The 26,974-nt window shown below is 38.5% G+C and overlaps 1 protein-coding gene across 2 annotated transcripts in view; it reads left to right on the top strand.

Moving 5' to 3' along the window:
- tec (tec protein tyrosine kinase) overlaps positions 1–26,974 on the top strand; it is a 43,196-nt gene that overhangs the window by 2,519 nt on the left and 13,703 nt on the right. Inside the window, exons 2-10 of one of the 2 annotated variants that reach the window (XM_038267793.1) lie at positions 7,343–7,546; positions 11,506–11,610; positions 12,215–12,296; positions 15,354–15,482; positions 17,984–18,027; positions 18,111–18,334; positions 22,441–22,506; positions 24,295–24,349; positions 26,172–26,254. In XM_038267793.1, coding sequence (XP_038123721.1) covers positions 7,409–7,546; positions 11,506–11,610; positions 12,215–12,296; positions 15,354–15,482; positions 17,984–18,027; positions 18,111–18,334; positions 22,441–22,506; positions 24,295–24,349; positions 26,172–26,254 — 926 coding nt within the window. In that variant the 5' untranslated portion in view covers positions 7,343–7,408. The remainder of the gene's footprint in view (positions 1–7,342; positions 7,547–11,505; positions 11,611–12,214; positions 12,297–15,353; positions 15,483–17,983; positions 18,028–18,110; positions 18,335–22,440; positions 22,507–24,294; positions 24,350–26,171; positions 26,255–26,974) is intronic. The other variant, XM_038267794.1, reaches the window with a different exon arrangement.

The following is a 26,974-nucleotide window of genomic DNA, read 5'->3' as shown; positions in this document are numbered from 1 at the left end:
AAGTTCTATAAACACTCTTAATTAGTCTTGAATAAATTTTTGTTGCCCAAGATTTCTAAGCCAGTTCTTAATAATTATTATAAAGGCTGTCATGTTAGATTAAAAGCCCAAACTCAATTTTGCAGAATTCACCTTCGCAACACTTCACCGTAATGTTCAATTTGGAGTATTTAGAACGCTCTGTATTGTTTTATTAACACTGAACCAGCTCTTCCTGTCAGAGAAAAGCTTTTATAGACGGTTAGGTTAGATCTTAACCACACCACTGAATGCCACTATAACAACTTTCTGCATGCCAATGCAAAAAGATTTAAAAGTGGCATTTCCTTTAGTCAGACCTGTTCCCCGTTCTCAGTTCTTTATGCTTTGCTAGTACCGCATCCCTGTTCAGCTTATCCGGCCCAGGCTGTGGTTCTGAACAGCCTGCTGATTTTGATTTATTATTGCGAGAGCAAGATAAGAGTTCTCCTAGCTATCACCTTAACCCCATACTGAATCATTTCCTCTCATCAAGTCGATAATAGAAAGCATTTCTGCTTATTTGATTTCTTTTTAAGCTGCTTAAACACATGTGCTATATTTTCTTTTTTTGGACTTATTACTGAGGAAGTGTCTCTTTAGTCCTTGCCCTGACGGAAACTCATTTCTTTTTGACGGTGGCCAAAGGGTGCAAAAGCTGTGCAAACACAGGCTTTGACAGCAAAACGTACAGAAACTCAAAAATGAGACTGGCAAACTCAAAGTGAGACTAGAAAACACACATAAAAATAGTCTTAAAAAAATTAAAATCAGACTAACAAACAAACGCATGCAAAGGAGAAATGCTGCAGTTAGTGAAATGCTGCAAAGTGGTGCCAGTGGTAGTTCTAGAAAATGTTCAAAGGAGGTACCAAAAAAGTAGAGTTTGTTTTCCAAGTTTGAAGACGTTTCTTTTTATAGTCAATTTGTCTGAATTAGGGTTGAGTTCCAAGCTTCATAGAGTAGCCCAACAAAGCCTTGTTTTGGCTTAGAAAACATGCATATTGAACCTAAAGAACAGTTCCGCCCTTTAGTATTGGGGAGTCGTTGTTAGCCAGAAATACCCGATACTGGCCCATACCCCTAAAAAGGGTAGTTAGGGGCATTGTTGGCCTGGCCGACCAGGCGAGATGTCTTGGTCCCCTCCATGGCAATGACGATTATGATAGATAATCAACTCTATCGTTGTGTTGTAGGTTTTTGAGTTGAGTCCACCCTCCCTTCAAAGAGGCAGGGACCAGTGTGCTCTGAGGGATGATTGAAAGCTAATAGGCGCTGAAACCAGTTAGGGTCAATCTAGACCAGGGGGTCAGAAACCTTTTTAAGGCTTACAGCTTCTTCACGGTGACTGGGTCAAAGGAAGAGCTACCAATACTTACCCATTAACTCAGAGTCAACTTAACGTCAGGGAAAATAAACATACTTTTAATATTTCTTTTAAATTCTGATAAATTTTTCTTAGATTTTATCATTTTGCAATCTCTCTTAAAGCAATTGTGATTTAAAAAAAGATCAGCAACAGAATAAAATAAGGTGGTGCCCATAGACACCGCTTTGATGACCCCTTCTTCATAGTGATCACAATGAACCAATAGGAAAATAAGTCCCTTGCTTCTAAAGCTACGCACATGTTTATGCATTATTGTTGTTTAAATTAGTGGTTCCTCATAATATAAACATTAAATGAGCTGCGCTGTTCTTTATCTGTAATTATATAGAAGACTCCCAGATTCTGCAGAGATAAACTCTCATAGTCCACTTTGTTGTAACTAATTAATTGCTGTATTTTTACTGTCAGTTTTTGGGTTGCCTTTAAATGTCAAAGTAGGACTTTCCACATGATGCCTTTCTAAGGGTCTGCTCCTATATGACTTATGATTGTCTCCCCTTGGTGTAACACATTGCTTAATTGCTGTTTTTCTTACCTTGCATTCCCCTTCGACTGTTAGCATCCGTCATCTTTTCTGATTGGTGCATTTCTCTTTTTTTTTCTTCTTTTTTTTGGATACAAGTCTCAGTTTGATTTTGCAGGACTGTTTGAGTCGGTTGTGAATACTTGTATTTGCATGGCGTTTGCACCCCTCGGCCACCGCCCTTTAAAAAACAAAACAAAAAACCATTGAATAAAGATGGCAATGCTCATGAGGAAATGCGAGAACTCCTAATGACAGCTGGTAATGAGGTCAAAAGGCAGGTTGGTGCACATCATTTAGCAGGAATGGACGTTGAACAGGTGTTTATCATGCAGGGGTCGGTGATTCATACAAGGAATCTATTTCCTCTCTTGTCAGGGGTTCTGATGGGAGTTTGAATCACAAGACAGGTGTTAAGAAGGAGATTAATTTATGCTTTCTGCTGCTGCTGCTTCACTTTAATCAGATAAAAGACGTAGCTTTGTTCTTTACCACTCCACACAAGGAGTACACAACATACACACACCACCTCCACCCATTTCCAACCGATATACTACTTCACGGTTTTACCACTAATTAATTATTTCCTTAATAAATACAAATAGATTGCATATTACTGACAATGACGCAGCTAAAACCATATACTGCTACACATTCCGTTGTACAATGGCAAGCTTTTTTGGAATAAGTATCTCTTTTATTGTGGTTATGCAAGTAGTTTATAGGCTGATGGTATCTGTCCTGCAGTAGATAACAAATGCTTTGCAAACACACATTCTGTCTTGGTTCTTCTCTCTTAAACTATTTTTTTTCTACCACACCTTTCCCTTCCACTACCTTCTTAATATGCTTCGATGTACCTTTGGTCACTAAACTAACCACCTCTTTAGCATTGTGTTTTTATAGCCTTCTATCTTTGAGGGTGTCAGTGACTGTGCTGGAAATAGCATAACTGTAGGAGTAAATTAGTTATGTATGCTTTCCTGAGTTTGGGGGTTTCAGCATAATCCAAAGAAAGAAACTTTGAATTGACTGATATATTTTTTTCTAATAAATAAGTAGAAAACATTAATTTGTCCAGCAACATTTGCTGTTTTATTATACCTTTTTTTCCCCAAAAAAACACTTTCAAGCTCCCACTGAAGTGTGTTCTGCAGATTGGTACTAACTTATGAAGGGTTTGATGCTGATTGAGGGGGTGACATCGATCCAAAGCCTTGGAGCTGAGTCATTGAGAGGATGTGCCTTTGGTGTGTAAACTCATAACATCCTACAGTGAGGAAAATAAGTATTTGAACACCTGAGAAAATCAATGTTAATATTTGGTATAGTAGACTTGTTTGCAATTAGAGAGGTCGAACGTTTCCTGTAGTTTTTCACCAGGTTTGCACACACTGCAGGAGGGATTTTGGCCCATCCCTCCACACAGATTTCAGTCAAGTTTTCTCCCTCCAAAGATTCTCTATGGGGTTTAGGTCTAGACACTGGCTACACCATTCCAGAACCTTGATATGCTTCCTCCAGAGCCACTCCTTGGTTATCCTGGCTGTGTGCTTCAGGTCATTATCATGTTGGACACAGCCTCCACGCATCTTCAATGTTCTGAGGGAAGGAGGTTATTCCCCAAAATCTCACAATACATGGCCCAGGTCATCCTCTCCTTAATACAGTGCAGCCGCTCTGTCTCGTGTAGAAAAACACCCACAAAGCATGATGCTAACACCCCCATGCTTCACAGTAGGGATGCTGTTCTCAGGATGGTACTCATCATTCTTCTTCCTCCAGACTAAGTGGAATTATGGCCCAAACGTTTTATTTTGGTCTAATCTGACCTGTGGCTTTCTCCATGACTGCTCTTGATCATCTGTTAAATGAGGAAGTTATGTCCCCTAAAAAAGGCTGTTGTGCCTCTGGGGCTTCATCACGGTTCTTTTCCTGGGAGCAAGTTATTTACTACTCTTAACTCAAACTGGTTAAAAACATGTAAAAAGGACTATAAAACAGGAGTAAAAAAGTAACAGAGTTTATTCCAGATCAGGTTGTTACAGGACAGACAAAATGCTTAGAGCTTGCACAGCTGTGGGCTCAAAAGTCACGTCCGCGAGCGTCCGGCAAAGATTGAGCCCCAACAAGGTCATCTCCTGCTTCTTATACCTCATGAGTCTATGTGTTGCATCAGGTGGATTCTCAGCTGTCCATATCAGAAACTGACATGCCATCCATGTCTTGAACTTCATGCACCTTGCCTCTATGCCTCAGGGTTACAGATAGCTCTCCTCTATCAGTCCGGCTCCAAGATGTGCCCATATCCTGTGTATTTTTTAAAGACACGAAGGCGTCCCTGATTAATGACCTACGTACACACAGTGACATCCAAAATGTGAAGGAAGGCCTTGTGCTCTGTCCAATCTGTCTAATAAAGTAACAATGCACATGATGTATAAAGAATAAACCTAACACATCCAAATGGCCAATGGCAAACTTAAGAAGGGCCTTGACATGTGCTAGATTAAGCAGTGGAACTTTCCGAGCCATGCATGAACTATGACATCTTAATGTATTGCCAACAGTAACCTTGGAAACGGTGGTCCCAGCTCTTTTCAGGTCAATGACCAGCTCCTCCTGTGAAGTTCTGGGCTGATTTCTCACCTTTCTTAGGATGACTGAGACCCCAGGAGGTGAGATCTTGCATGGAGTCCCAGTCCCGTAGGAGATTGACAGTCATGTTTAACTTCTTTCATTTTCCAGTGATTGCTCCAACAGTGGACCTTTTCTCACCAAGCTGTTTGGCAATTTCCCCGTAGCCCTTTCCAGCCTTGTGGGGGTATACAATTTTGTCTCTAGTGTCTTTTGATAGCTCTTTGGTCTTGGCCATGTTAGTAGTTGGTTTCCTTCTGATTGTATGGGGTGGACAGGTGTCTTTATGCAGCTAACGAAGGTGTCTTAATGCAGCTAACGACCTGAAACAGGTGGATCTAATTTAGGATAATGGATGGAGTGGAGGTGGACATTTTGAAGGCAGACTATCAGGTCTTTGGGGGTCAGAATTCTAGCTGATAGGTGTTTAAATACTTATTTGCAGCTGTATTACAAAATTAAATAGTTAAAAAAAAATCATATATTTTGATTTCTTGATTTACTTTTAGATTAAGTTTATCACAGAGGACATGCACCTACAATGACTATTTCAAACCGCTCCATGATTTTCAAGTGGGATAACTTGCAAAATAGCAGGGTGTTCAAATACTTATTTTCCTCAGTTTATATCCAGTTCACTGAGCTTTCTGGTAGAAAAACCAGATGATTGGGTGAAAGACTTTTATAATGATCTTGGCTGTTTAGTGTATTTGTCTCTTATTGTCTTTGGCTCCATATGTAAAACTCCTCCAACAAAGCTGGGCGTCTTCATCCTTTGCAGTTTCACAACCTTTCACGTCTTCTAGAATGTGACTAAAAACCGTTTAAGACTTGGACTAGATTAGAAACATCTCAGGATTTAAGACTGACTTGTGTGATATTAATGAACCTTTGATTTAAATGCATGACATTTTTTAAACCTGGTGAAGAAATGGGATGGATGAAGCTTCGCATAAAAACAAGTAGTCTAGTTTTCTGTCATTTCCAATGCAAATTTCTCCCCTTCAGTGATTCCACTTCCCTTTAATGGTTTTACGGTGTTGAGGAATGTTCATTGAAAGCTTCAGCTGTAGTGAATTTTTCTCCAATACCTGCTGCTGGATTCACAATGTAAAATGTTCTCCAAAATGAAACTTTTATTGAGAAAACAGGTCAAAATGAAAGCGGAGAAATGTCCCTTCTTAGGTAATGGTAGTTATCGGGAATAAAGAAGGATGTGTGAACCAAACCACCCAAAGACAACCCAGGCCAAACATGCCTGCAGCCTGACCTACCTGAGGCCTGATTCTAATTTCTATTTCTGTTGGAGGTTTTCTTTCTTGTCTGTCTGAGGGAAGGACTTCCTCTTGATGGCTTTTCTGGTGACATTAATCTAGAAAAGTAGTTGGCCTGACCTTCCTCTGTGCATTTTGTGGAACTCTTTAGAGGAACAACTTTTCAGCCTGTTTCTGTATCTGTATACGGAACATAATTCACAACAAATGTCATCTCTGGACTTTTAGGTTGTCAGTTTCAATTTATATACAGAAATGGATGATTGAATCATTTCCGTCAGACGCATGGTTTAAAATTAGGTTCAGTATTTTTAGACTGTGATATCAAACAATGTATTAGATTTCAGTGCATCATGCTGACATGGAGTTTTCTAAGGAAACTCAGCTGATTGTTTCCAGCTATAATGCTTTGGCTATAATCCTTTGCCTTTTTCTGCTCATATTTACGCTGCTTTGCTGAAATATTCGTAGGAATAGAATTAAGCTATTTAGGTTTTATGTTCTTGTTAAACACAAATTCCTTTTTTAATTTGAAATCAGTAAGAAGTGAATAATCTCTTCTTTTACTGGAATTAAAGTCTTTGGAGAAGCATGTCATCCTTGTACACTGCAAAAACAATCTAGAAATGAGTAAAAAAAGTCTTAAATTAAGTACATTAACTTTTAATTTGAGCAGGAAAATAAGATGATTTGCCAATGGAATTTGTACTTTTACTCTTAAAATGAGATAATTAGATAATATGCACTTGAAATAAGAGAATGTAATCATTTTTTCTTATTTTAAATGTAAATTGTCTTGTTCCATTGACAAAGTGTTACACTTACCTCATTAATTCAAGAAAAAATACACTTATTTAAAAAAAAAAAAATGACTCATTGAAATTCAAATTTTTTGCAGTGTGAGAATGGATGGAGAGCGACAGTGAGGGTTAAATCTCTGTAGATTTTCTATTGGATCTAGACCTGGACTTAAATTGCCCTAAAAATTCATATTTTTTATTTAAACCTTTACTTTGCAGCTGGCTGCACGTTTTGGACACTTGTCCTGCTGGACTAAGAACTTCCCCATCTGTAACCTTTAACAGGTTTTCTAGAAGGATTGTTTTCTATTCAGGTTTCTCATCTATTCGGCTTTTAAAAACTTCTCTGTCTATGCAGAAGAAAAGTATCCTCAAAGCATGATGCTGCCACCACCATGTTTTAGCATGGTGATGCTGTTCAGGGATGATGCACAGTTTCTGTTTTGCACTGTAATTTCCATCTTAGCCAATGAATTTAAATCTGGTTAGATCTGATCAGAAAACATCTACAAACTGTATTTGCTGTTCTAAAAGCCCTACACCAGCCTTTAAACCTGACTTTGCTTGGCATTCCTCATATAAAGGGTGACCTTATTTGAAACATCCAACAGTTTTCCTATTGATAAGCCTAATCTGTGGACCTCCATGTTCCCCCAGCAGTTAGGGCAAGCCTATTAACGGGTCTTTTGTTTCTTCTTAGCCCAGATGCATCCCTCTGCTCTGTGACGCCATGGACTGACAGACAAATGCTGCAGGGGGATCCACAATGAATGCTGATCTGCTTCTGCAGGAGACGCTGATCAAGCGTTCGCAGCAGAAGAAAAGGACATCACCACTGAACTACAAGGAACGAGTGTTTGTCCTCACCAAGACCAGGCTGACATACTATGAAGGAAAACCAGAGGTCACTTTAATTCCTTCTATTCCAATATGAAACAGTTTTATTATCCCTGTTTTGAAAACATTTCAGTCAGGATTTTGACTTTTGGTTCTACTCTGCTCCAGGTTTGCAGACATTTCAAAGGCAGACTTAAGATTTAGTTGGGAATCTATATATATATGTAAAAATACAATTTTTTTTTTCTTTTGCAAAAGCAGGTGAAAAATGTAATTAGTGGTAAAATGCACAGTCTATACAGGTACCTGGGCATTTTGACCTTTGAGTATTAACCACAGAAATAGCCTTTTAAAAGCAGCTTTTTGCTGATATGATTTATGTCCAGGATGCTAACCTAGACCTGTTCCAAATCGAGTTCTAGGAGGAGGAAGGATCTGCCATGATGCTCTTCTCTGCAGTCCAGTTAGTTTAGTCCAGTCTAGTCCTGAACTGTTTTATAGCTCAGCCAGATGGATTAGTTTAACCCTTTATAGGGAAAGTTACCATTTCTGATCACCTGCATACCTTCTTACAAATGGAGTCCCCCCAATGATCCCTTAGTGACGTCCAGAAGCACAACATTTATATCCAGCCATTCATGTGGCTTTAGTGGTATTTTAGCATTTGACCAATTAGATGAGCCCTTGAATGATGAAAAACCTACTGTAAATTAAGTTGGAAAAAATAGTAAACAAGTTAAGAAAAAAGACAAAAAATATTAATAAGCTAATATAATGCTGCGTTCACACCGGGGGCAGCTGGCGCGACAGAAGCAGCGAGTTTACATGCAAAGTCAATGGTTGACGCGCGTCAAGGCGCAGCAAAAAGTCCCGCGGCGTGTTTCGAGCAGCAAGCGCAGCGCGTCTGAGCAGCCGAAGCAGCGCGTCGGGCGCGTTTTGGCATCTGACGCGCGCGACGCGCCGCAAACGCGCTGCTGCTCGAGATGGAAAAATTGAATTTTTGCTGCTCGACGCGCCGCGTCAACCAATCAGAGAAGCTGACCTGGGAGCTGGCTGGGAGAGACACAGCGCTGATGACACAGACCTCTCTGATTACTCCTCTTAAACAGTTTATTAACGCATAATTAACTTAAAATATATACATCTGCCGGCAGAATATGTTCGCTTTTATTATCCTGCTGCCTGCAGTTTGGATTATTTAGATGAAAAACACCTACAAGTCGCCGCGGTAAACCGTGAAGAGGCGACCCAGCCAGAGGCTGCTGATGAATGGATTCCTTCTGTCGGAGCACCGCTGGTATGTGGGGGTCTGAGCGGCTCCGACAGAAATAACATTGGGAGGCAGGATTGTAATCTGGATGAACTGACTCCACTGATGAAGTTTTCAGGTGTATTTTCTCACTTAAAAACATATTAAAACTACTTTATTCCCACTGATCACAGCAAATATAGCTGCAAGGCAGAGAAAGGATAGTGAAGCTCCGCCCAACGCGCGTCAGACCCACTTTTGGACCGCGCAGCGAGAGCAGCAAAGCTGCATCAGACGCGCGTCAGAATTCACTGGTACAAGCAGCAAAAATGAAGCAGCAGACGCGATTTTGCTGCTTTTGCTGCCCCCGGTGTGAACGTAGCATAAATGTTAAAAAAGTAAAGGTAAGTAAAGCTAAGTAAAAAAAAAAAGTAAAAAAAAAAAAAAATGTAAGTGCCTGTATCAGCATTAATCTACGGAGCCCCTAAAGGGACATGGAGGGAAAAAATAAACTTTTGCGAGATCTCGCAATACTTTTGCGAGATCCCGCAATACTTTTGCGAGATCTCTCAAAAGTATTGCGAGATCTCGCAAAAAATAAACTTTTGTGGGATCTCACAAAAGTATTGCGAGATCCTGCAAAAGTATTGCGGGATCTTGCAAAAGTATCGCAAAAGTATTGCGAGATCTCGCAAAAAATAAACTTTTGTGGGATCTCACAAAAGTATTGCAAGATCCTGTAAAAGTATTGCGGGATCTCGCAAAAGTATCGCAAAAGTATTGCAAAAGTATTGCAAAAGTATTGCGAGATTTCGAAAAAATAAACTTTTGCGGGATCTCGCAATACTTTTGCGAGATCCCGCAATACTTTTGCGGGATCTCGCAAAAGTTTTTTTTTTCTCCTCCATGTCCCTTTAGGGGCTCCATATTAATCTCTCTAAGGTACAAAATAATGTATTTCTTTCACTCTGAGTGTTTATCATGAATTCCTTATAGAAGCAATTTTGTTATTTTTATTATGCATTAGGGCAAGTGGCCGTTTCTTATTACATTTACATTAATTGTTGACAAAATATACATATATTTTGAATGTTACGAAGATAATAAGGTGTCCTGTCCCTCTTGGCTTAAAATTCTGATTTCCAGAGTATTTCATGAGTGTCCTATAAGGAGTTAATAATGGACAATGCCTCCTCTACTGACTTTACCTTACTATGGATTCCAAGTGTTACTGTGCAGCAATCCATGCCAGTAACATGTCTGACCCTCTCATGCATACAGACAGCCCACCTCTTATTTTATAATGTATGACACCTCTTTACCTTTCCATGTCCAGTATCATGCCTTGCCCATTTGGGTCTAAGAAATGTTTGAATTTTGCACAGGAATCATAAAAATAGCCTCAATCTTTATCTGTGATGACCAATGATGGAGAGCTCGCTGTAGTGCTGCAATGCCACACAGCCAGTGGAAATTACTACAAATCAGTACAAAATCACTTTTTCATGACATAATTGTATTTTCCCTATACCTGAGCTGATAAATAAGACAATCTGCCAATTAAATAAGTTTATTTACTTTAAAATGCCTTTTTTTTTTATCTGAATAGCATAATATTTATCTTCTTTTAGGGGGAAAATACATTTATTTATTTATTTATTTTTATTTTTTTTTTTTTTACAGTGTTCTGTCTGGCAATGTGGCAATAAGAATAATTGTCTTGATGCCAAAAAGAGCCCAAAAGATTTTACTTTAACAAGTGTAGCAGTATGGCAATTTCCATATTGCTCCAGTTGTTTCATGCATATAAATTGCTTTATTATAATTATACAGGGAGTTTTACAGTTTATATGGACACTGCAATGTAAATAGAGCAGAAAAAAGGAAGAAGAAAAAGGAAAAAAAGAAGAAAAAAAGAGAAAAGATGAAGTAAAGAAAAGATAGAAAATGTATTTATTTAGCTGCTCAATTTATGGCCAAATCCTCCTAATTTAGTTTTTTTCTTTACCTATTTTTGTATCTTGTCTCTGCAGTGCAACAAAAAATAAACTTCTAATTTGTTATACCTTTGAACGAAGGATGAATCTTTGATGTAGAAAGAACAATAAGACTTAAACATAAAATCTGCATTGGCATCATTATTTTTTTATATATATATATTATAACAGGTTTGTTAACTTTTTGCAAAAAACAAAACAAATCAACATATGTGACATTTTATAGCCTTATCAATTATTAGTGAAAGGTAATGTTTTGTTATTAGAGCAATAACAGCTTTCCTGTAATTGCTGACCAAGCTTCCACTGGTATTTGGAGTCTTTGAGGATGGAAGGCCTCCTTCCCATCACCCTAATCTTAAGCTCCCTCCAGAAAAGCAGTATCAAAAACATCGATATATAGTAAAATATTGGTCTAATAACATAAGAGTATTAAGGTTTTATATATATGAGGTATTTTACTCTACGCCGCTACCCTAAAAAGATCAAGGTCAGGTTCTGTGTGCTGATTCAGGCTGTGTAGTAAATTTACAGTCTGTTTACAGTGTTTACACCCACACGTCTCTACAGTGATGCAAAAACCTCTGATAACCAAATTAAAAGCTGTGCTAAAGGAAGTTACTTTTTTCCACCTCTAAAATAAGTGTTTTCTAATTGCCGATCTGATAAACTTCAGATCAAAAAAAAAAAAAAGACCCAGCGTTGTCACATGCACTACTGTGAAAAAAACAAAACATAAACACACTGGGCTATTTCTGACGCATTTTTTTCCATCAACAGAAGAAGTTCAAGAGGGGCTATGTTGAGCTGAGCCGCATCAAATGTGTGGAGATCGTGAAGAATGGAGGCGGGATCATCCCCTGCCGGAACAAGTACCCCTTTCAGGTAGAAAACAAGCACTTTGACATCGTTTTTTAACTCCGTCACGCATGATCGAAGCTGCTGTTTTTAGCACTTTCGAGAGAAGTTAAGAAAAGTTCTCCTGCCTCTGTGTCGATATGGATCTCTGATTGTGCAGCAGCTGCTGGGGGGGGTTGACATGCACCTGCTTTATACTACAGATGAGAGCTTCAGCTCATTGCAAAGATGAGGGGAACTGAACTACATTCACTCCCACACATCTCTTATGTAGTAACAACTGACAGCAGCGCATCGTTTTTCCATCCCTCACAGCTTTGTGATCTCAGTCACTTATCGCCAACCGACCTTATCAATCCCAAACTGTTTCTCTGCATTTCTTTTTTTTTATCCTATTTTTCTCTCCCTCTTCTTTGTTGCAGATTTGCTTTTATTTAAAGTTTAAACTCTCTGCCTAATCACAGCAACTTGCATTTCTTGTTAATTTTTAACTCTTTTGAAAGCAGCCGAGCATTGGGTTTAAAAACTGTAACCTTAGTCTTTGTTACACCTTCAATGATTTACCGAACATAAACCCCTCTGCGTTCGCAAGGCCTCGTTGTACTAAATGCTTTTCTGTGTCTGTGTTCAGGTGGTGTACGATACCAACACCCTGTATGTTTTTGCTCCGAGTCAGAGAAGCAGAACTCTGTGGGTCCTGATGCTTAAAAACGGTGAGTCTCTCTGTTTGGGTGAAGGGGAATAAAAAGAAGAAGGAATTGAAGGGAAAGTGTTGCAGATGAGTCATGAGAAAAACCAAGATGGCCGTCTTTCAGAGTGAGGGGTTGTTATGGATGCGTCTGTTCCTCGTCACATTGTTTGCCTCAGTAAAACCACAAATGCTGGAAGGTTCCTGCACTGCCTTGAAGTGTCTAGATTATTTCCAGGTCCAGATGAGTCAACCTTTCCCATCCATCCATTTAATGATCCGTCTATCTACCCATCCCTGCATGATTTCAGGAAAGCCTTGACTTACTTTACCGCTATGCAGTGATAAAACCATATTAGTTATGATTTAACTCCCATGATTTAACTTCCTGAGTCAGAGGCAGCGATTTGCAGGGACCTGCCCATCATGGAAACCATTAGAACAACTTAGAAAGCCTCATGTTTGCTAAAATAATAGAGAAGCATGATGGAAGTTTGCAAAGCTAAGATAACAACTAGGCATCCTGAACGTTCTGGATAAAATCCGGTGAAAGTCAACTGCCAGCCTGCTTTATACCAGCAATTGTTTTTAATCTATATAGAATAGCCAGACATATTTATGCATGAAAGCATTATGTATAGAAAAGTAAAATAAAATCAGCATTTAAGGTAAAAGGTCCCGTGAAGCATGGTAGGTGAGCAGTGGTAGTTTGGGCTTCTTTTGCAGCTATTAGACATGAGAATTTAGTAATTTTTTGTTTAAAAGAGAAATTTGTTGTCAAATCAATTGATTTGAGGCAATGCTTTCAAACACAGCAGATAATATACAACCCAATGGCTGAGAGGATCATTGTGTTGAACGGCCCAGTCAAAGTCCAAACCTCCAGCTGATATGTCTTGCCCTCTCCTAACCCTACCCCCGCCCTGATAAGGACCAGATGCTTCTCTTACTAAGTCCAGAAAAGCAGAATGTTGGCGCTTATAGCGGATGTTCTTCATGTTCTTGATCTGAGCAGCAAACACGTTTTCACACTTTGAACCGCATACAGGAGGCTGGTCCCTCTCTGCAGCCCCCTCTGTTTCCACTGCTCTGTGGCTCCCATTGTGTAACTTTGAGCAAAAAAGAAACAAACTCGACAGGAAACGGACCCTCTTATCTGCAGACTGATCTGGTGTGATTTTAAAAAAAAGAAAACAAAAAAGGATTTGGAGAAGGATAATTCTGTAAAAAAATCTTCTTTAAAGATGAAAGAAACTGGGATGCCAAAACAAACTGCACAAAGTAGTTTAGGACGACTCACAGAGGTTTAAGTAAATTTATTGTATGATCTTCAGATTGCTTTTAAAGATACCAAACAGAGGAAGATGATTTCACTGTAACACTACAAAAGCAAAATAGAAATAAGTGATAATTAAGTGCATTTACCCTTAATTTGAGTAGGTAAATAACAATATTTGCCAGTGAAATGAGGTATTCTACTCTTAAAATAAGTTAAATTGGATAATATGCACAGGCTCTGCACAGTGCTGCAGTGGGGAGCACTGCCTGAAGTTTCAGGGTTAGATTCCCAGCATTTCTGCATGGAGTTTGCATGTTCTCCCTGTGCATGTGTGGGTTCTCTCCAGGTACTCCTGCTTCCTCACACAAACCAAAAACATGACTGTTAGGATCTCTAAATTCTCCTTAGGTGTGAGTGTGTGTGAATGTTTTTGTTTTTTTTGTTTTGTTTTTGTGAATGTTTGATATAAGATGGAGCTTGGCCATTTAAGGCTCACATATAGAGCCTTAAATGGCCAAGCTCCATCTTATATCAGAGATCTGATTGTTCCTTATGTTCCTAACAGAGCACTTCGCTCTCAATCTGCAGGTTTACTAGTGGTTCCTAGAATTTCTAAAAGTAGAATGGGAGGCAGATCTTTTAGTTATCAGGCTCCTCTCCTGTGGAACCAACTACCAGTTTTAGTCCGTGAGGCAGACACCCTGTCTACATTTAAGGCTAGGCTTAAAACTTTCCTTTTTGATAAAGCTTATAGTTAGGGTGGCTCAGGTTATCCTGAGCTATCTCTATAGTTATGCTGCTATAGGCTTAGACTTTTGGAGGACATAGGGACCCCCATTTCATCATTCTGCTTCATTCTCTCTCTGTTCTCCTATTCTGCAGAATCTGTTAGTTCAATCTCTAACCTTCTGCTCTCTCTGCTTTTCCTCAGAGTAGCTTTGCCTCGTCTGTTCCTGTTTGGCTGTGACGCCATCCTGGAAAGAAACATCAGCTGTGCTGCTTCTATCAACACCCTTGTTTATAGATGTTGGAGATCGGCCTGTTTTCCAGTGTGGTCCTGTTTCTCTGACCGTGACTGAGTGGATGTGCTCTCTTCGTCCTCTGACATGGGAGCTGCCTTGGAGCTCGTCTGCCTGGCTGTGTGTTTCCTGGACGGGGCCGCCTTTTACAGCTGCTTTTTGTATCTCTGCTTCTGTCTCCTTGAACCCCAGTCGGCCTCGGCAGATGGCCGCTCACACTGAGCCTGGTTCTGCTGGAGGTTTCTTCCTGTTAAAAGGGAGTTTTTCCTCTCCACTGTCGCTACAAGCATGCTTAGTGTGGGGGATTGTATTTGAGTCAATGAGTCGATGCAATCAACTGGTTTTCCTTAGATAGAAAACTTTGTATCAATTTGACTGTATGATCTGGTTGAACTGTAAAGTGCCTTGAGATGACATGTGTTGTGAATTTGGCGCTATATAAATAAACTGAATTGAATTGAATTGAATCCTGTGTTGCCCCACTATGGACTGGGGTCTTGATGGACCCCATCGCGACCCCAGCAGGGATAAGCTTGATCCAAAATGGATGGATGGAGATAATATGCACCTGAAATAAGACAATGCAGTTGTTTTTTTCTTACTTTAAATGTAAATTGTCTCATTCCATTATTAAAATCTCTCACTTACCTTCACAATTCAAGAAAAATATCACTTATTTTAAGAAAAAAGTTAGATTTGAATTTTTTTCCAGTGAAAGATGTCAAAAGAAGACAGCATATGAAGGTTTTATTTTGCTTTTTGCTTCCTGTCTGTCTGCATCCAGAGATCCAAAACAACGCAGGAGTGCTGATGAAGTTTCACCCCCAGTTCTGGCTGGAGGGCCTGTGGCTCTGCTGTCGCCAGGCAGAAAAACAGGCCATGGGCTGCGAGGAGTACAATCTGTTTGGAGACAGTAAGACACACCTGCATGTGTAATGGGCTGAGACTGTTAACACTTCCTGTTTGACACCAGGCAGTTCAATCACTTTGAAAATGTTCACTCTATAAAAAAAATTCTGTTCGTATAGACCAGTGATTCCCCCAAGTAAAAAAATAATTTAAAAACGATTAGAAATAGCGACCGAACCTTGAAGACGGCGTTTAGTTCTAAGACGAATAACCACAGCTATCCAGTCTTTTTATGTGCTGGAGCCTGTGAGGGACCAAACTTAAATAAGGACAAAAGGTGTTCAAAATTTGAAAAAGTGCTTTCATTTAATTGTGTCAAAAATGGTTAACAAAGGCTGAAAAGCAATACTAGATAACTTAAATACAAAAATAACATGAATCTGGGCCCAACCTAACTGAGGATCCAACTCAAACAAACAAACTGACCTGCAAACAAAGAACTAAATGCTGCTTAAAAAGGGATGGAGTAACCCAAGTCTACCACATGAGGGAGGCACAATATAACAAAAGAACTAATAAATACAAAATTAACCATTCTATGAAACAAATAAAGCAAAACTAACTTTTAATTAGCAGAAACAATAAGTGAGTATTTAAGTGACAAACTAATTGAAACAAGTCTCCCCCGTCAGTCTTTCAAAAATGGTACGCTCCAGGTTTCCTCCTCCAGCTGGTTTGCATCAGCAGCACCTCAAGTGTAAATAAACCATTCAGACAGACATTAACTAAACTGTGCACCCATTAGAAAATACCTGTCTAAAAGAAATAACCAACGTAAACATAAACTGTAATATAATATAAAGCAAGAAACAAAAAAAATACTAACACGATGTGGTGCTGGGAGGATCATCCACCACAACGTTTGGCACTACCTACTTGTGCGAAAAGACTTTCTCGGCGCTGACGTACCTTAAAAATAACTACAGATCGCGACTGAATGTGGAGGGTGATCTCAGAGTAGAGGTCTCCAACATTAAACCATTGGACTTGCTCCAAAGATATTCCACATCCATCTCATTAGGTGCGGTTAAGTTCAAATTCAAGTATTGAGTAAATGAGTGTAGAATAATGTTATGGCTGTTGTGTAATTTTGTGTTGTCATTATGGTCATGTTTGGATAGTATGGGGCCAAAATTGTTGCTTTATTATTTACAAATGTGTGTGGAGAGTTGTATATCTATATCTCGATTTGTGCGTGTGCAGGGGGAGTTGAAAATGTGTAAATGAAACTGTAAATGTGTGTCTGTACAACAATCTGCAAATGTGCAAAACTACTTGTGTGTGTGTGTAATCTGGTTTGCAAATGTGTAAAAAAATCCACAAATCTGTATTCAGATCTATTGGAGATACAGATATACAACTCTCCACACACATTTGTAAATAATAAAGCAACAATTTTGGCCCCATAGGATAGGCCTTTAGTGCGTGCGCTGTTGCGCTCAGTGTTTATATATGTTTATACTGGGAGGGTCGCAAGAAACTTGCACCGTTACTTTGGGGGTCGTGGCGTGAAAGTTTTAGTAACCCCTGCTATACACTGTTGGCACAGATGGATACATTTGAAGTTCTTATTTCTGTCTGGGGGGGGGGGATATGCTTATCATGCTTTCCAAGCAAATTAATAGAAATTTGTGTTGAAGGAAACCATTAGAAATATTTGGCAGATGAGCTAAATGGTACAGTCCTTTAGGTGAGACCCTCTATCAGAAGGCAAGGACGGAGTGTTTCTTACTGCTCCAAGTTCTCGCTCTCAGACTGAACTAAATTCAGCTTTTCGTTTGAAAAAAATAACGTCCCAAAGTTAAAGGAACTTGTGGATTATATATATATATATATATATATATATATATATATATATATATATATATATATATATAAAAAAGAAATCTGCTGCAGCTGATGCTTGTTTACCAGCAGATGCCTGTCTGATTGGGCTTCAACCCACAAACATCTAAACTACAAAAAAAAACTGCTTTAATGTATGTTCGCTGTTAATTATCAGCTAATTACGTCCTTCCCAACTTTTCTAAAGATATATATTCTTGCCCTCCAATTTTTCATTTAGATTTTTTATTCAGCAAAAACTACCTCTACACTGTTGGGGTTATAAAATCTAACGATTTCTTTTTAAAACTTAGCATTAAGAAAGTTAATGAAGTCCAATATATTACCTATGTGATGTTTTTTTTGTTTTCAAAATATTGAAATATGGTTTATAAAAGTCCCTGTTTTTTAGTTTGGGATTCATGTCTGTTTTTAAACATATTTTCAACCTTTACAGAATTTCTAAACTGTGAATTCATGTTCAAAACATGTATTTAGCAGCAAAAGCTTGAGTGTTATGGCAGAGGTAATGATTTACTTTAACAGGATATTGTTAAAATAGAAAAGTCTTCTTTTCCTCCAAATGCAGAGTCCTATCTTCAGTTTTCGGTTAAAGTAGAAAGTTAGCCAACAGCTGAAGAAATTGTGCAGATCTAACATGTTTTTGTTCCTCCTTTCTAGTCACCAGGAAACCTTTGCCTCCACTTCCTGTGGAGGGAAATAATGTGAGTAACCAGCAGCACTCAGGCTGAATCAGGCCAAAGGGAGACGCTGAGACGAGTTCTCTGTCCTGTCCTTCCCCCTGCAGCGCCGGCATCGTCCTCCTCCCATCCCACAGGACGGGGATGATATAGACGATGATGACGACGATGATGACGACGAGGAGGAGGACAAGGAGGAAGAGGAGGTTGTGGTGGCCCTGTACGATTTTCCAGGATTGGAGCCGCACGACCTGAAACTGGTCAGGGGGGGCGAGTACGTCCTTCTGGAGAGGTGTGACGCCAACTGGTACAAGGCCCGCAATGAGTACGGGTGAGTGTTCAGACGCTGGAAACACTTTTTCATTGTGCTGTCATATGTCAGAGGACACAAAGTCAGTCATTCTAGCCCTCAGGTTGTTTCAGAAACTTCCTGTTTGGGAATTTTTGTCATACAACCTTGGAAAATCCAAAGTACATCCCATGATTTAGCAGCACTTGGGTCAGTAGTAAGAACTCTACCCAAGTTAGGAAAGGAGATCCAGGCAGCTTTCAGCCTTATGGACGTCATTACATGACAGATGCATATAAACATGGGCGGTTTTAGGCAGGGGCCTAAAGGGGCCAGTGCCCTGGCAGACCTGCTCCTGGCTCCTGTTAACTCTGTATAGAGGCTTTGACTAGGCAGGATGAGTAGATCTGTGCAGATTTTTTCCCTTCTGCCACACAGTGAAAATTTCCCACATTTGACATGGACACATTATCAAATGTCTTTAAAACTAAATAATAAATAAACCACTGGCTTAACGAGACTTAAAGGTACACTATGCAACCGGTGTTGATTTTCCAGCGAGGCTCCCCCCAGAGGGCGAAAGTAAAAGTGCACTGTCGTAAATATGCACAGCTGTTCTCCTGGTTTCTCCGTCAAGCCAGGCGCGGTTGTTTTGAGCTTAGCAGACAGGCGAACGCAACGAATGACTAACACAGTGAAAGTATGAACATGCACACAGAGAGAGAGAAACAATGTTACCTACAATCGCATCAGCAGAAACACGAGGTCCGCGTCAGCCTTGCAGCCTTCTTTTTATTTTAGCTCTCGCCATTTGGAAAAAGCTTGCCCGATGTTCACCCGTGTACGACTCCTCTCTCTGTCCGGAGCCCTTTTCCTCTTTCTTGCCTGCTCCGAGCTGAGCTTTCGCTGTTTTAACGCTGGTTCCACCATGATAAATGCACAAAGATCGCCACTGTGCTAGCAACGAGCATGCTTTTAACTAGGGGCGTGTAGCAGTTCTCGCCGTAAAGCAAGACCGACTCTCGCGAGACTTCTGAGCCTGTGGGTGCGGGCCAAGGGCTCCTGCAATTGCAAGTGCAGTATTTCCCCCCACAGACCACCAGGGCGGCCGAGAATACCTTTGTTCAATCTGAAATGACTCATTTAATCATCCAAAACGTTATGGAACACATTAATTAACTGAAAAATGTTGCATAGTGTGCCTTTAACATGGCTGTGCAACATCTCAAACCAGAGCAGATCATTTTTATAGGCCTATATTAAAAAATATAATTGGAATATATGACGACTGAGGCAGTGAGGGAACTTTCAGAGAAATATCTGGGTAGTTTGTTGGAGATTTGTGTTTGAGTTTGTCAAAGTTATTATTTTTCTTGAGGAGAGTTATAAACTGCGATTTCCATCCCTCGTTGTTTGTGTGAGACTCAAAGAGGATCACTGTTTTTATCTCTTTCCTGTCCTCCAAAACTCCCATCATAGATAAAGTATTCTATTTTTTTGTTTCATTTATTGTTACAGGTCTGTCCCCCATGCTTTATATTCGCTGTACGACTCCAAATCTGACTGTTTCAATGTGCGATTAACAGATAATAATTTTCCGCCAAAGTCGATGTGTATTACTCTTTAACTGCGTCTCTCTTCCTGTCAGACTCATAAAATTACTGCTGAATTGCTGCGGTCTATCTCAGTCAGAGCTACGCATTACCCCTTGCGTAAAATCGTGTCAGCTGTAATCATCCCCATTGACTTGAACGCTAAACGCCACGACCTCTTCCCACACGATTTTCTGTTGTATTGGACGCAAAATCGGATTCCTTGTGTTCATCGCTTTAGATCCCATATAATAAAAACATAAACTACAAACATTAAAATATAAATATATATTTTTTTTGCTATAAGTGTTTTTTTCGTTGATTTGAGCCGATAGGTTAAACGGTTTTTAGACAGAAAATAATTTATATTTTACATTAGAAATATAAGTCTACCTTTATTTAAAGGACTATATCTAATTATTTAATTTTAAGGGCAAATACACTAATTTATTGGCAGAAAATCTGATCTACCTGCTCAACTGAAAGGAAAATATGCTGATTTCAACAAATCGTAACTTTTACCTAGTTTTTGCACTGTTTTTTTAAATCAATATCTTATGATGAAATGCACAGAGAGAAGACTATAACTGATTCTTCCAATGGAATAATGTAATGTAGGCCTTTTACAATATACTTTAATAATTCTTTAGACATTACAGCCAGCTTTAAGTTTCAGTTGCATTAAGATAGTATCAGAGTTTTCATCCCTTAGATCAGGAGTCTGAAACCTTGGCTTTGTGGCTCACTTAATATACCAAACAAAAAAACCCTCTTTCCCTGGTTTGTCCTTTTTTATGCATTTATTTTTTTTTGCGCTATATGCCCCCATTAAAAAAATAATGGCCCCCCATCTGACTGCATTCTGGAGGAGCTCTGCTCCCCTCTGCTTCATTCTGCTTCTGCAGTTCTTTATATTTTGCAAACATTTGCAGAGATCCCAAGCATTCTGATTTCAGCGTAAAAATTAGGATTTGGGGTTGCTGATGAATTATTAAAAATTCCTTAATGCTCTCTCTGTCCTCCCTCTTTTTCTGATTTGTGGATAACCTAATAGTACTGAGTGTTATTATATATTTTACTTTTTTTATATTCTTCTATTGTATTTCTTGCTTTACAGTATTCTTTATGCTTATTCCATTAAATCTGATTCACATAGGATCAGTTGTGCAGCCTAATTAATGTAACTGTTAACGTTAACATTTTAGGATTTTTTTTTTCTTACTGACGTAGAGGTGAATTTACTTTGTTTTTCCGTAGTACAATCAGTGTTCTAATAGAAAATGATTTAAAAATTGTTTGTTTTGTTGAGATTCCAGTTTAAGTTTTTGTAGATTTAGTGATCTTCCACACTTTTTAGATCCATGTCACAACATCGGATAAAAATCAGTAGGATTTGGGGTCGCCCAAGGTTGGCATCTGTTTTTTGACCCTGCAAAGCCTCCATTGAGGTCTTGGCACAACTTTTCGCTCATGTTAAGGTTTTGACTACATTATTGTAACACTTTAGATCTTCACTTCAGTGTAGATGTGCTGCTGTGTTTTGGAATCTTTGCCCTGTTGATGATCCAATTTGAATTAAGCTTCAACGCACAAAAAAAGTCAATTTTCCTTGAAATAATTGTATATATTTTTGTTAATCTTGTCTTTGAGCAGATAATGAAGACTATTTAAAATAAAGCAAGATAGTTTACAAGTAAAAATTGAAATTAGGAACAAACTTACATGTAAATACTATGTTATCTTGTGTGAATAACATCTATTGTTCTTATTTTAAGGTAGAAATACCCATTCCTTTGGCTGATCATCTTCATTACCTGCTCAAATTAGGAGCAAATACACTTTTTTTTTTTTAAGATTTAAAGTTTTCCTTATTTTCAGATTAGACTGACCCATTTGGTGAGCTGAATATTACATTTAGGGTTTCTCATACATCATCTGTTTTTTGGAGATGGTTGGCGTCTTCCTCTGAGTAATTGTCCTCTTTGAAGAACGATGCACTTTAGATTCTTTGGAAATTGCCTCATAATATTTTTCCTTGATTTAAGAACTGCTATAGTTGCTTCCCCTTAATTAGGAAATCGGAGAACTTTTAGCACAAGTCATCCTCTCCTGCTGAGCTGCAGGGTTTATGAAACTGTTTGCAAAAGTTTGCTCCAGAAACATAATTTATGCAGTTTGGTTTTGCACACTTTACAAAAAACAGCTTGTTTGGGACTCAAACTTGACAAAGTGAGTTTCTCATGTGTTTTAGATGCAAGTTTAATTTCTATTCTAAACTATAATGGTGATTTTTTAAATTTTTTTAAGCTTCAGTTCTTGCAGTTTAATTAAAAACCTGAACATAAGTCATAATAATGTTATGGAGGCAGATGATGTCTTCCCAGATTTAGGTATGCATGGCTACTTACTGCATTACATCTTTTCCCGAATACCTCAGCAGGATGAACTCTGTGCTCTCAATTAACTGTGTAAAAATTCAATTGTGTGCACCAATTTTTTTTGGTCTGGCACCGATTTTCTTTTTTACACCAGGTTTATCTCTGTGTTGTTTCACAGGGAGGAAGGCTATATCCCAAGCAACTATGTAACGGAGAAGAGGTCCGGGAACCTGGTGCAGTACGCGTAAGTGGGCTAAAAGATTTCCTGGTACAAAGTTGAATCATGCTGCCGTATTTAATCTTCTCTGCATTTTTGATTAGTCATTAACTTCATAAACGCACTCTGCTTGTGGCTGCAACAAGAAAAGATCAGATCTATCAGTTATCACCTGGAGGAGTGCTATAAGGCGGCCTGACGGCTAAACGAACTGACAAACAGAATGTTGTGGTTTCACTGCAAGTCTTCTTTATTTAGAGTTGATATAGGTGAATAAAAACTGCACACAAACCAGGTCAGAAAAAAACCCAAACCTCTAGCTGAACCTAAGCAGTTTCAAACTATTTGCTATTTAATGTTTTAAAGTGGAGGGTAAAGCAGATTTTAAGGACGACTGAGCACAGCGGAGGATCTACCCTAACGCTGTTGGATTGCATGTGGCATCATGGACTCTGCCACTGGAAAAACAATCTAAAAATAAGTACAAATTTCTTAAATTAAGTGTATTTACCCTTGATCTGAGTATGTAAATGAGATAGTTTGCCAATGGAATCAGTATATTTACTCTTAAAATAAGATAATTAGATATTATTCATTTGAAATAAGACAATGCAATTGTGTTTTCTTATTTTAAATCTAAATTGTCCTGTTCCATTGGCAAAATGTCTCTTTTATCTCCTCAATTCAAGAATAAATGCACTTATTTTAAGAAAAAAATGACTTATCTAGATTTTGATTAAATGGGTCATCAATGGATCTTCCAGCAGAAAACATTAATGGGTCACCAGACGCTAAACCTTCCTAATGTGATAACCGCCTTGGTCAACATGGCCTGAAAACTGCAGAGCGGAAACAGCAGGGGTGCCAATCATTTTGGCGCAGTTGTTTTTATTTGTTATGTTTTATTTTTTAATGCTTTGTGTTAAACCTTAAGTAAATTTATGGATTGATAATAAAGGTGTTTCATAAATGTCCCCACTCTCACTTTCCAGTAACTGATCAGATAAAACCAGGAGAGGCTGGTTTAAACATTAAAAAGTCAGTATTATTATTTTATTACCTTAAAGCGGTGATTATCCTATCCAGTAACTGTAGAGAACTTTTCCTCATAGTTATATTTTTATATTTGTTTGTCTGCCTGCTGTACTTTTTATTACATTCTGGGGCCTAATTTCAGGGAAAATGGCACATTGTGGGGACCGGCTTCTCCTCGTGGGGCCCAATGCCTGGACCCCTGTTTTTGGGTCAGGGGTCAAGTTTAGGACTGAGGTGTTAGGGTCACGGTTAGGCTGTAGAGATGAATGGAGGTCGATGGAAAGGCCCCACAAAGATCATGAAACAAGTTTGTGTGAGGTGTATTGCTTCAGTTTCAGGGGCCCTCACACATGACTATATTTCGTGTCATTTTTTTAAAAAAATGTTTAACTCCATCCTCTGGCCTGCTGCTCTAAAAATGTAGACCTTATATTTTTTTTCCTGATTTGTAAACTCTCTAAAGTAGTTTATCTTCATACAGAAAGGTGATTTAGTTAATCTTAGGACCCGTTTTCTTTAAAGATGGTTGAGGTAAATTATTTTGTGTTTTCCTGTGGTTTTTAGTGCAAAAACTACACACAGGAACCTGTATGTGTCTCAGCTGCACAGAGAGATGTGTTATTGGTTTAGTGGCTCACCTTTCTGCTATTCATTGTTATTCAGCATGTTTTTTTTAATTAAAAACCACAGCAATCGCATATATTGTGAAGTTTTACTTGATCTATTCACTCACAGTTGTTTAGTTGACTTAATGTAATGTTGGGGTGATGTTTGTTTCAGATGGTTCAGTAAAGATGTCAATAGGAACATGGCTGAGGAGCTGCTGAGGAAAGAGGTCAGTCTTTATTCCTATTTATTCACTTTCTTTTTCCTAAGCTTAAAACCTTTCTGTTTTCTGTCCGTAAAGATCAAACAGGAAAAATCTTGTTCTTGTTAATCTGATCTCTTAGCAATTACCCTGAATAAACTTTTTCGCCTATTTGCTATTAGTACAGTTGATATCAACAAGGTAACTCAACTCTGAGGTAATTCTGATTAAAGTTGAGGGAAAGCGGGCGCATAATATGAAGCCGTCATTAATAAAATTTAGAAAACAAATCACATGGCAACAAGAGGAAATGAGAAGCCTCAAAGGGCCCATTTCTAACCAGTGGAACTCAAAATATGTTTAACAGAGAAGACGATAGTGTTCTTACTGCAAAATAAGAAGATTAAGCATGGCAGACCTGCATGAGTCTTTTTAATAGAACATTTAAGTATATATATAAAATTAAATAAATAACCTGGAACTAGCAATAAATCTTGATTAAAAAAAAAAATCCAATAAAATCCGGCCTATTTATCAGTTATGTTGAACCTACAGTAGTACCTACACCAGATAAATCATCCAGCCATCCATTGATTTAGTATAAAAAAAAAGTAAATAATACGAGTAGTTATTGCTTGGAATCTCAAAATGTGACACATATGGCTGCTTAGTGATGAAGAGAAAAAAAGTCTTAATGAGCGCTTTTACCTCAGCCTGGATTCAACCCCCATGTACTGCAGGTAAGGATCCTCTCCACCAATGAAGAACAGACATGATGGATGAATCATCACTGATCTAATGGGAATCTGAATAGTCATGATTTAGTCTTCTCTCCCTAAAATTTTGCCCATCGGAATAAAAACCAGGAGCTAGTCTGCTTAATTTTATTGAGATAAACATTTGACTCTGGTTAAGAATGGTGATACTAAAAAATCTGGAATAAAAAACATATCTGCTTTCCAAAAGTTCTCCAACATCTACAGGCTCTTCCATAAAGACATTCTGACCCTTTTCCCATCTCAGATATCAGCTCAAATGTGCAACAGACTCAGGATGAGTTCAACAAATCCTGCCTCTTGCCCACTCATCTCTATTTTTTCACTGGAAGTCACCTGCCGCCATCTTGGTACTCCCCACTCTCACTGAGTTGCACCATAAAAATGCCTGTAATGTCATGCAGTTGCCATAACAATGTAATCAATTTATGTATATCACATCTACATCATCAATTTAGCACTTTTGGCACATCATCAGTGTGTTTGCGTGTGTAATATTCCTAATATCTGACTATAGTATTATTATGCTCCATTAACACACTGAGTTTGTTGTGATGGATTTCTATCATATGTTATATTACATGATTTATTGACTTCATACTGAATATGTAACATGATGTGAATATTTTTTACCATAAATTACAGGAATCTACTTATGCAAAGAAGATATTTATGCTAAGAATCAGCCAGTGTGTGTCAAAGTGATAACTTTAACTTAATTTTAAAAGTCTTTACCCCTCCTGAAAATGAGACCATCATCATTGTTCGATGCTGTAGCGCACGTCTTGTTTACTGGTGACTTCACCACACCGAGTTCTACCAATGGCCCATCAGCAATCCAGTGAATAATCTTTTCACAGAATAACTTGCAATATAAACTTGAATTCCAGACGACGGCTAGTCAGCGTTCTGAATCCAGATCTCATGTTGCTTTCTAAATCTCTGCCTGGTTGTCCAGCGGGTGTGTTTCCGATCGTTTAGCTGCTGAACGCAGTGATTCAGTTGGTTTGAAGTTAAATAGATGCATTAAAACATGTTAAGCTCCTCTCTGTGTGTTTTGTCGCCCCCCGCAGGATAAAGAAGGCGCCTTCATTGTCAGAGACTCAAGCCATCCCTCAACCTACACCGTGTCTCTTTACACCAAAGCTGGATCAGGGTAATGATCTTTATTACTTTTATAAACCTTAGTAAAGGCACATGTTCATCCATCTCTAAAGGCCTTTATTTCCTTCTTCATTTTTACCTTTGCCCTTATTAGTTTCATTGTTTTGGGCATGTTTGCTTTGGCTCTTACCAGGGGCGTGTCCAGACATTTTTGATAGGGGTGGCACCAGGTGGGCACTGACTTATGCAGGGGTGGCATGAAGTATGAGCAGGACCGCCTGCGCACAGACATATACACTCACATATGCACGCACACATGCACACAAGAAAATACACACCCACACCTAGACTTTGGTATATATATATATATATATATATATATATATATATATATATATATATATATATATATATATATATATATAGATATATATATATATATATATATATATATAGATATTTGCTTGATGAAACTGTGCAAAACTTGGTAGAGGTACAGACTGTACAAAACAAATATAGCTTACCTTACCAACATAAGTAAATAATGCACATTTAAAAAAAAAAACCTATAAAGTTTTTAAACACCAGTATTATTGGTATCCTGATCTAAATAAAAGCAGATACTGTGATGTTAATTTAAAAAAAGGTAAAGCATACATACTATGCTGCATGTGTGATGGTGAAGGGCCCTCATCACAAGAATCTTCACCTGATTCTGCAATAACACATAGGTTGTCATTAGAATGAAAATGTGCCTAAGTATATTATACTT

Source organism: Cyprinodon tularosa, unplaced genomic scaffold, assembly GCF_016077235.1.
Source record: "Cyprinodon tularosa strain WSP-4 unplaced genomic scaffold, ASM1607723v1 ctg684, whole genome shotgun sequence".
NCBI classification, from domain to species: Eukaryota; Metazoa; Chordata; class Actinopteri; order Cyprinodontiformes; family Cyprinodontidae; genus Cyprinodon; species Cyprinodon tularosa.
This window is presented reverse-complemented; position numbering and strand designations above follow the sequence as displayed.